The 11,424-nt window shown below is 31.2% G+C and overlaps 2 protein-coding genes across 2 annotated transcripts; one reads left to right on the top strand and one right to left on the bottom strand.

Moving 5' to 3' along the window:
• Positions 1 to 1,000: 1,000 nt before the first annotated feature.
• Positions 1,001 to 3,005, top strand: LOC111634777 (glycine-rich cell wall structural protein-like). The gene is made up of 3 exons (XM_023379614.1): positions 1,001 to 1,048; positions 1,544 to 2,021; positions 2,068 to 3,005. Exons 1-3 carry the CDS (start codon positions 1,001 to 1,003, stop codon positions 3,003 to 3,005), a joined length of 1,464 nt encoding a protein of 487 aa, XP_023235382.1.
• A 910-nt stretch (positions 3,006 to 3,915) lies between these two features.
• Positions 3,916 to 5,270, bottom strand: LOC111634776 (keratin, type I cytoskeletal 9-like). Its single transcript, XM_023379613.1, has 2 exons — positions 5,259 to 5,270; positions 3,916 to 4,317 (listed from the first exon to the last, which is right to left on the bottom strand). Exons 1-2 carry the CDS (start codon positions 5,268 to 5,270, stop codon positions 3,916 to 3,918), a joined length of 414 nt encoding a protein of 137 aa, XP_023235381.1.
• Between the last annotated feature and the right edge of the window lie 6,154 nt (positions 5,271 to 11,424).

Raw genomic sequence — 11,424 nt, 5'->3', positions numbered from 1 at the left:
TGATCAGAGTCACAAACGGCGGATGATAAGGGACACCCCGAAAAATTTTTGGGGAATTTTGCTTGCAAGAATTCTATTCCGAATACCCTAAAGCGAATAACTGAATGGGCCATCCGGCCATCGATTAATTTAATTTGTATGTAATTAAACAGAGGGAAAATTGAATTAAAAAATAAGCATTTAATATAATTAGAAATTTTTACGTTATTCGAGAAATTTATTATATAATTGAACAACCTCTTACAAAGTTATCCCGCTGCCTGTCAATAATTAAATTTAATTTTAAAATTAATTCTGAGTATCTTTCTTGTATAGGATCAAAATATAAACTGATAACGATCAACTACTATTAGATTGTTATTTTAGCAGCTTAACATATATCTTAATTAAATATTTCTATTTAATCGTTCTATTGTTAGTGCATGATATTTCGAACAGGTAACGCTCTTATTCCTTTCCTTTTAAAGGTCAGAAAATAAATAAATATATTTATATATATATATGTATAGAAATAACAGATTAACAAATCCAACTAAATGAGAATTAAAAAAAATATATATATATAAAAAAAAGATTCTATTTTTACCGATTGACTAAAATTATTCTTAGGATTAATATTGTGGCAGAAAAATTACTTTCGTTATACACAAAAGTATTTTTTTTTAAGCATCTTCTTTGAAACATCAAAATTATAAAAATAGCTGTCAAAACGATAATAATGTATCAAGCGTGATGTTTTTGTTATAAACTATATTTTCCTTTAGAAATGATTCGATTGTTAGATGTGACGTAATTACGTAAACAGGTAACGGTGCTCTCTATAGTCCGTTAGAACGAAATTGAAAGATGTCGACTGCCTTTCCTTTATTTAGAAATAAAAATTTTTGTTTACAGGTTTTTCCTCCCCCGGGTCGACTTTCCTTCTTTTGATAGGAGGCCTTAGGGCATTAAACATCTTAGAAGTATCTTTGTGAGAACGACTATATAAGGAACACCTAGAATGCATGTAGTCATCAGTTCTCATTCTGCTTTCAAGATGAAAGTTCTGGTAAGTTTTCTCAATTGAAATCATATAATATATATTAATTGTTCTTTCTTTTGAAAATTTATATATTTTAAAATTATATCTTACTTATAAATTTTAAATGTTATATAATATAATATAGAAAATTTTTGAATAGTACTGGTTGATGACCTTTTAGAATACTGTGATTAATTTTATGGTGTGTCTGTCTCTATTCTGGAACACCATAGTATCTTTCATACCCGTTGGCCATAGTTAAAAATAGGACAACAATTTGCAGTTATAGGAAGGTCCATTTTTTTACAGTTTTGATTTTTCGGACGATGAACGGAAGGTGACTCATCTATATATAAGAATAGTTGAATCAACCATAAAAGAAAAATAATGAAAATTAGCTGTATTAGCTTATTTATTAACTTTACAGTTGTTTTATATTCTTAATAACTAACTTAATTTATATTTTAAACTTCTCGTAATATATTTTGTTAAATTTTAATTAGAGATTATTTTTTCTTTTAGGTGCTAATATTCTCAGTACTAACGTACACTAGAGCTACTTATTATATATATCAAGATCCATGGTACGGACCATGGAGTAGTAGTGGAGGATGGGTTGATCTCGCTTTGTTAGGCAAACCACTTGCATTAAAGTCCCTTGGAGGTGGAATTGGTAAAGGTGGCGGAGGAGGAGGAGGTGGTGGAGGAGGAAAAGGATCTGGTGGACTGGATTATTTAAAACTTCTAAGTAAAGCAGGAGGATTGAAAGGAGGTGGAGGTAAAGGTGGAGGTGGTGGAGGAAAAGGATTGGGTAGTTTCGGAGGAATTGAAGCACTGAAATTACTTGGAGGAGCAGAAGCCCTTAAAGGTTTTGGTGGTGGAGGTGGAGGAAAAGGCGGATTCGGCGGACTTGAAGGACTTAAATTACTTGGAGGAGCAGAAGCTCTTAAAAGTTTAGGTGGTGGTGGAGGTGGAGGTGGAGGAAAAGGAGGATTTGGAGGTCTTGAAGGCTTAAAGTTACTTGGAGGAGCAGAGGCTCTTAAAAGTTTTGGTGGGTGGAGGAAAAGGAGGATTTGGAGGTCTTGAAGGACTTAAATTACTTGGAGGAGCAGAAGCTCTTAAAAGTTTTGGTGGTGGCGGAGGAGGAGGTGGAGGAAAGGGAGGATTTGGAGGTCTTGAAGGCTTAAAGTTACTTGGAGGAGCAGAGGCTCTTAAAAGTTTAGGTGGTGGTGGAGGAGGCGGTAAAGGAGGATTTGGAGGTCTTGAAGGATTGAAATTACTTGGAGGAGCAGAAGCTCTTAAAAGTTTTGGTGGTGGTGGTGGTGGTGGAGGAGGAGGCGGAAAAGGAGGATTTGGAGGTCTTGAAGGATTAAAATTACTTGGAGGAGCAGAAGCTCTTAAAAGTTTAGGTGGCGGTGGAGGAGGCGGAGGCGGAAAAGGCGGATTTGGAGGTCTTGAAGGATTGAAATTACTTGGAGGAGCAGAAGCTCTTAAAAGTTTTGGCGGTGGCGGAGGAGGCGGCGGCGGAAAAGGCGGATTCGGCGGACTTGAAGGACTAAAATTACTTGGAGGAGCAGAAGCGCTTAAAAGTTTCGGAGGTGGTGGAGGAGGCGGAGGCGGAAAAGGAGGATTTGGTGGACTGGAAGGTTTGAAATTACTTGGAGGAGCAGAAGCCCTTAAAAGTTTAGGCGGGTTAGGAGGAAAAGGCAAAAGTGAGATTGAAGAGTTAAAATTATTGGGGGGAATAGAATCTTTAAAGGGTTTGGGTAGTTTATTAGGAGGAGGTGGATCTAAAGGAGGTGGAGGTGGAGGTGGAGGCAAGGGTGGAAGCGGAGGTTTTGGTGGACTCAAAGGTCTAAAACTGTTAGAAGGCGCTAAAGCAGCGAAAAGTTTTGGCGGAGGCGGTGGCGGAGGATTTGGAGGAATTGAATCTTGGAAACTCCTAGGCAGTGGCGGTGGTCTAGGAGGAGGTTGGAAATGGTGATTAAAAAGGCATTCAAACCAAAGGTGGTGCGTATAATTTTTTTTTTGATAGATTAAAATATTAAATTCGTATTTCTAATTTTTTATTACTTTTATTTTTCAGATCATGAAAATACCATTTTTATTAAATTCATATTTGATTGTATAGTGTTCCTAAGTGAGCAAATGTTGTAAAAACTTTGTTATTTTTATATAATTTGTATAATAAAAATCATTTTGCGTTATGATTTTAAATACATTTTGATTTTATTATTTCAATATTTGTTTTATATAATAATTGGAAATATAAAAACAATATCGAATCGTTTTGAAGATAAAATTACATTTAATTATTATATTGTTAATATGAAATAATTAAAAAACTTTTAAAATTATTATATTTAAAAAATGTTTCTCATTTCTTATCCACTGGTCGACCTTAAACGGATCGGGCATGCCCGTAATGGGTTATAACCCACAATGTGCTGGTGTCTTGCATTAATTAATTAATCAAACAATTTAAAAATATTTTTAAGAAACTGTTTTTACGAATTTAACATTAATAGTTTATTTAAGTTTCAAAAAGACAAAATGAGATTGTTTCATTCGCCTGAATGGTTTTACATTTTGTCAATCATAATTTTAAATTTTTCATTTCTGGAAATAATAATATAAACTCCTTAGAAAGTAATTAATAAATTACAAACACACATTTTAATTAATGAGAAAATAATTTATTTGGCAATTTAAGAAAATGAAAATATGAACGAAGAGATTAAGGACAAAGTGACTAAAGCTTCGGTATTCGCTAGAATCTGATCCAATGTGACCTAAAAAAGGAAAATTTATATTAGTTCTTAAATACATTACGTAATTTAACTTATATAGAATAAATATTTGAAAGAGACTTACTGATATTTTCATAATGCTTATTAACCAACAACTGGGACTCCTGATAATCCTCCATAAGGACTAATTTTTCCACCGCCGAAAGGCCCCAAACCTACACCACCAAGATGACTAATGCCCTTGGCACCGCCGAAAGGCCCTAAACCTACACCACCAAGATGACTAATGCCCTTAGCACCACCAAGACCTCCTAAACTTCCTCCGCCGTATGGTCCAATGGCTTTAAGACCAGTAAGAGCTCCTAAATTACCAACGTTATATCCTCCTTGGTTTCCCCATCCAGTACCCCATCCTACAGTTTTGTAGGGAATGACATATCCTCCATGTCCAGTGACTCCTTTTCCGTATCCTACTCCTGGTGTGAACCAATTGGTGGTTGTATAGGTGGTTGCCGAAGCAGTAGCAACAACAGCCAAAAGCAACAACTATAAAAAACAATTTTTAATTTATTTAATATCTATGCCTTCCACCTCAAATTAGTAGTGTGTTGCCCCTGTACATCATACTTTTCCTGTTAGCAATTGAGTCGTGCCTTTCACCTATATAACGCCTTTCAGGGGAAAACTTTTAAATTGAAATAACGTAATTTCCGGTTTGCATCGGAAGTTCGCATATAGTTAATCTGGACCTCCTGCCCTAAGTTTTTCATGTCTGGTCTCGGCTTTCATCTATCTAACACTGTTCTCGAGATTAAGGAAAGGACAGACAAACGACAGTGGCAATTTATAGCTCTACAACTTTTTCAAATTGTTGCCCAACTAAATCGTGTGCATTTATTTAATTATTAAAGCAAAAAATGGATAATCCGTTATTTTCAATTAAATAAAGCATATTTAATGCTTACTTCATTATTTACATAAAAAATGAAAGAAAATTTAAAATATTTTCATAAATTTCATTAAAGATTATTTTTTGAAAGTTTCGAATGTTTCAAAGAGAAATAATTATTATAAATTCTTGATTCTGATATATATATTAATAAATAACATTTCTCGATTGTTATTAGAAAATTGGTAACATTGTATTGATAATAAATCTACAAAAAATAATGCATTTGCACATTGGTAAAATTTATGATAAAGATATTCAGATATTTTTCATATATTACGTNACGTCCTTTATGAAGGCATAGAGCCTTTACTACGTGAAAATGAAAATTAATGAATACACTGTGTACAGTAATTTACCTGATAAGACAGACCTCAAAAAAATACTTTATGAGGCATAAAGCTGTCTATAATGAAAATTAATTAACTAAGGATTTTTTTGTTCTGCCAGGGTGTGGCCGAGTTATCCGGAGTGCCGGGTTATCGAGTGCCGAGTCTTCAAACTCTACTGTATTAAATATTTTAAAATATATACTTACAAGATATTTCATCTTGATCGTAGAATTTGCGTTCTGGATAGGACTAAAAGCTTTAAGAGTACAGTTCACTTAGGGTGTATGCTCTTTTATACTCTCAGATTATGACCCCATGACCCAACAACTCACCCTGGATGCAAAAAATGTGAACTCAATTTTTATAGATCTTATTGGGAAATAAACATTAGCTTGTGTTTTGCGTGTTCTACATTATGATCCTAAAGTTTCTAATATAAAAAAATAAGTCTTATTTTTCAAAATATTTTACTTTGTCTGAAAATACATTGAATAGTATAAAAAAATGATTTTTGAAATTTTTTACGAGCAGCATTTAGTAAGATACGTGTGCAATAAAATAAAAATTGTTACAGCATTTTACGAAAGCAAAGTAAAAAATAAATCAATTAAATAAAAATGTTTTAACTTAAATGCAATTAACTATTAGATATGCCTACGTGTATATTAATTGAAGAAAGAGTAAAGAATTTAGAGATATGTTTGTTAAGATTTCTACAATTATTTTATATAAAATAAATGTGTAAACCTTATAAATTTTATAAACAATTGTATGATAAAACATTGATTATTATACAATTATGTAATCTACTTTAAAACTTAAGATATTGAAAACTGTTTATAAGGAAATACACTAAATATTTTAATTAATAGTCTACTTTTCATATTTTCTACGTGTAGATAGTTGAAAATTTAAGTCATAACGTTAATTAAATATGAGGATCATTTGAACAGAATATTTATTATTAAATCTTATAAATTATAATATATATAAATATATAACTCGATATTTTCTTTTCTTTTAAATTATTATTCAAATTAAATAACTGATATGAAGTCATATTTCACTAATTCTAATTTTGCGTTGCCAGATAATGAAATCAGGTTGAACGAACACTCAAATGGTTCATAAAAACTTTCATCTAACTAGTAAGCAATTTCTGTGTCACAAGATATCCATGTTGCAACTCCATTTCGGAATATACAAAGTTTTTCCTGAAAAATGGCGGAATCGATTTTTTTCTTTCTAAAGATTACACGTGTCACTGAGTTTCAACAAAATAAATAATATTAAATATTTCAGTCTTCTAGTTAAAATCATTTTTTCCTTCAATAACAATAGCATTTTTTATTATTGTTATGGAACACCTTTTTTTTTAAATCTTTATTTATAACTTTAAAACTGCTCTTTTAATTATCTCACTTAGTTTATATTTATCAAATCACTTTAAATTTATTTATTTGAAAGTAAATTTAATTATAAACTTTATATTTTTATGATATATTTAATTTATAATTTACATAATTGTCTCAAATATCGATTCGGTGTAATAAAATATTCATTTAAAAAATATATGTTATTAAAATATTAAATAAAATATTGTTTATTAATTGTTCAATATTAATATAATAAGACTTTAAAATATTTGAATATTAAAGAGACGATTGATATCATTACACAATTAATTTGGATTGGTGAGATAAAGCAATGCTTGAGCCATCTGCATGGGATGACTTTCAGGAGGACTTTTTATGGGAAAACTGGCCCCATTTAGGTTTTAGACATGTGAAGATATCTTTGTTTATGTGTTAGGCACTTGAAGAAAATCAGGAAAACTTCACGTAATGCTCGAACCCGCGACCAACCACCACTCTTCAGTGGTTCTATCCATTCGTCAACAGGTTGGCACTATATATCGTTTGAGAGATTTATTTAAATTTTTATAACATTAATTTAAGAAAATTATTCGATTTGTTATTGTTTTATTTTTAAAATAATATTCTTAAAACAAATCATGATCCGTTAAATTTTTTTATAATTAATGAGTTAAGTCTCAAAAACCGAAATTCTCAGCACAGTAATATTCATCATTTTAATGAAAAGCTCATATAAAAAAACTGTACCTGTGATAAATATAATTAAAGCTAATTATAAGATGTAAAATGTAATTAGTAAATGTTGTTTTCAAAGATTAACTCCATTCGATAAGATCTTTTTGTATTCAGAAAATTCAAGGTTGTGCACAAACCGTTTGTTTAATGTATTTTCTTATTCAAAAATTATCATAATTTAAGAACAAAGAAATGGATAAATTATAATTAAACTTTTAAAATTTTTTTTACAAAATATTTGCTGTTTGTTTAGACTTTCCTAATCCTTAAATCACGTTACTAAAAAAATTATATTACTAAATAGGATATTGTTATTTACACTTTGTGAAATTAAACACTTTATAAAAAAATAAATAAAAAGGAAATTTTATAAAAACTATTTCCTGAATAATTTTCTTATCTTATTTAGAAATATTAAATATTAATATTTTCCTCACAGATTTTATTTGAACTTTAAATATCTATTTATATTGTTAATTATTTGTTTAAGCACGCTACACGGATGTTATTGCCCTTAAATTTACGAGTATATATATGAATATTTTTTTTTATAATAATTAAATCTTTAATAAATTATCAGAGTTGTTTTAGAGCAACGTTCTCTTTATTTTTATTGATACAAAATCTTGTTTTTTATATTTATTTAACAGTCTTTAAACGAAACAGGAACTATAAATTTGATGAAATAGACCAAATGAACATTGTATTAAACAATATATTTTTATTATTATTTTTTACGTTGAATTCTATAAAGCTATTGTATTTTGTAATAAATAAATATTTATGCATTTTGCATTCTATTTTAATTAATAGAAATACGAATTTATAAAAGTAAGAAATGATATAGATTTAATAAAAATTATTTTATATTTTTAAAATAAATCTTTAAAATCATGTGAGTTGGCCAAAGCGCCCTGAAGAACCGGAATTGAATCTGGATTGGTAGAAACTAGGAATTTTTCGGATGCTGGTCCATCCCCCTTCCTTCACCATGTCATCCTATTGTTTGTCTGCTTTCACCGCCCTATTTGTGGGCTTAGCCCTACCCATGATGGCCTAAAAAAAGGCCTCTAAGTGCCTTCAGAGAGAAAAACGTAAATAAAAAAAATGTAATTTGAAGTTACAAATTTGACTTGTCAGTATTAAGATATTTAAAGTTTATAGTTAAAGTTTATGATGTTAAATATGAATTTTTAATAGTGCTTAGACCTATTTTACTTAATTAATTTAAAAAATATCTTTGTTCAAAATTCAAATTTGTAGACAAGGATATTAATTTCTAAAGTTTTTAACTTTAGAAATTAACATCCTTGTTAATTTCTTATCAACATTTAATAATAATTCTGTTTTATAATTAATAAGTAGGCTGTATTATATTTTGTATTATGCAAATTAAACTTTTAAAAAAGAATTTAATAATAATTATTATTATTATTAGGCCCAAATATTTCTATAAAATTGCAAAGATAATAAAATATCTTATTTAAATATTCCTGTTTGGAATAGTATGCTGCTAATATTAATAATCTAAAGGCGTGAAGTATGACAGATATATTGTATAATAAAGATTGAAGGAAAAAATAACAAATAAAAGATTAATTTCCTATTTTCGTCACTTGGATATAAAAGACATTCTCATCTTGACAGGATAACAATTACATGAGTAGTTGCTTAAGCTATTTCTACGGCGATTATAACCTGTTATATTCAAATGACACTACTATTAACAAATGTGTTACACGCCGGTCCAATGTAATCAAATAAAAGTATGCTGCTCTTCGAGTTAGTTAGTAATTGATTTAATCTCGATATCTCAAAAACTGCATATACAAAACAATCGAAGCATCACATAGAATAAAATTAGAGACCAGTGGCGCGCCGTCATTGGAAGCGGTGGATGTGCCGCTTCCCTTGTATCTTCTAAAAAAATAAATACATATTAATTTTAATTATATGAAAATAATCGCACAATATTTTATTATAACCGCATTATGTATCTTATTACAAATTTCTATACTATACGTGAAAAAAAGATAAGATTGCTATTGAATATTCGAATATTAGTGGCGGAGTGGAAGCGCTGTATCGTCAGCATCCGAAAAGCCAGATTCGCGCACGCGCTTTACAAAGCACCAACCTCACTTTAGCTGGCGAAAGCTAGGACCTCGGGTGGATGCTACGCGTATACCGCATCGAATTCTATCCAGGACCGGTTCTGGGCTGTTAGCCGCCTGCCTGCTAGATATTTGGCCCCCCTCGCCCGATTACGTGAATCACGAGTAGATTTATAACTTAACCCAATCGATAAGAATTTACTGGTATGTTTTTACGATAGTTCTGTATAGTTGAATTTTCCTTAAATTTACGATTTATGTATCCGTTGTCATAAAAATTTGTCTTTCCACTTTTTTCCCGAGACTACAAATATTTGAGTACAAAGTAACTGGTTTCGACTTATTTCTACTTAAGAAGTAGTTAAATAATTAAGCGATTAGGGAATTGGGGACATAAACAAAACCCCGATGAAAGAGCCGGAATATTACTTAAACAAAAGCTTAACTGAACCATCTCTAGCCGAGTACAGTGGGGCCTGATTTCTTCGTATTATTAATGTAATAAAGACAGAAATTTTTCCAGTTCGATGAGAGTGAACGAAAAGTTGTAAATTTTGAAAAGTTCTGAGGACACTTGGTCCTAAAACGAATTACTCAGAAAACAAATGACTATTAAGTTTAACATATTTAGATCTTTACAGTTATGGTGAGAAACGTTTAAAATCTACAACAGCCCTGTCGCGTCCTTTGAGATATACTAGTGATGCGACAAAAGAGGCATTTCACATTGACCGGTATCGGCACCCTGGCGATTTGGCAGTCCGCGTGTATGCACGCTCTGCAACCGTCTTCGATTCCATCCATTAGCCACTCGTAGGTCTGATTCGACGGGATATGGCAAGGCTGATGGTGCATTGCCATCTCCCGTGTGTTACCAGAAGGACAATCTTCCAAGAGAGTACCTCCTGGGTGGCCTTTCTTTTAGAAGCTGGTCCTATTGAGGTGTTAGACACGTTAATGAAGGTTCCCTGTCAAAAATTTATGAAATAAAAAAAAACTGTACTTGTGATTAATATTATTAACACTAATTATAACATGTAAAATGTAATTAGTAAAAGTTGTTTTCAAAGATTAACCCCATTCGATAAGACCCATGCAGCCAGCCCGTTAGTCAGGCAGGAACTCGCGATCAATGTTTAATGGTTCAATGTTTAGTGGTTATAGACTAATGTTTTGTCTTATTGTGTATTCGTTATGTTTTTGGGAAAAGTAAAATTTATGAAAACGACAAATAAACGTCTACGTATATAGCCTACTATTTAGTAATGATAAGAAAACATATTCCGAAAATTTCTAGGAAACGTTATAAAACTTTTAGATAGACAACGAAATACAGTATATATAATAATGAAATACTTAGGATATTAAACAGTATATTATAGTATAAAGTATACTATTCAGATATTCAGATTTTCAGATATCATACAGTATAGGTCTACTACAGAACAGAACACTAAATACTATTATACAGTAGAGCGTCGATTATCCGAATCAATTGGGGACTGGGGTTCGGAAAAAACCGATATTTCAGATAACCGATTATGTACGAAAAAATATATTAACCTATCCCATGTTGAAATTTTTCTCCGTCGCGTGTCGCTTCGCGTTGAATTTTCGTCGATGTTAAGCCTAACGTAAACTTTTTAAAATAATAATTGTGACTATTGTATTGTTAAAAATTATTTCTTTATTTTGTACAAACAAAATACAGTGGAACCTCGGTATACGACCTTAATTCGTTCCCGATGTTTAGACTTATACCGAATTGGACGTATACCAAACCAACCTTTCCCATAAGAAGTAATGTAAAAATGATTAATCCGTTCTCGTGTAAAAAAATGGCTGGCTTTAAACACCTCGCTTTCCTGTCTAGTTCCTGCTTGATTTTTCTTGAGATCAGCGTGTATCTTTTTAGCTTTCTCGCAAATAATTGCTTCCGATACGCTGTCTCCAGCATTGCTTTTCAGTTATCCAAAGCAAAAGCGATTTTTCGACATGATCTAATGTCTTCAATCTCTGTTTAGAAATTGATTTAACCCGTTTCACAACGTTAGCAGATTTAATAATGTCTTTATTTTTCGCGATTGTCCATATCGTCGTTCTCGGAATACGGTAGGCAACAGTTAAAATCTCGAACACGCGTGCCA

This window comes from Centruroides sculpturatus, unplaced genomic scaffold (genome assembly GCF_000671375.1).
Source record: "Centruroides sculpturatus isolate CEXI.00-Female unplaced genomic scaffold, Cexi_2.0 scaffold492, whole genome shotgun sequence".
Taxonomy (NCBI): Eukaryota; Metazoa; Arthropoda; class Arachnida; order Scorpiones; family Buthidae; genus Centruroides; species Centruroides sculpturatus.
The sequence above is the reverse complement of the archived record's forward strand: the minus strand, read 5'-3'. Positions and strand labels throughout refer to the sequence as shown.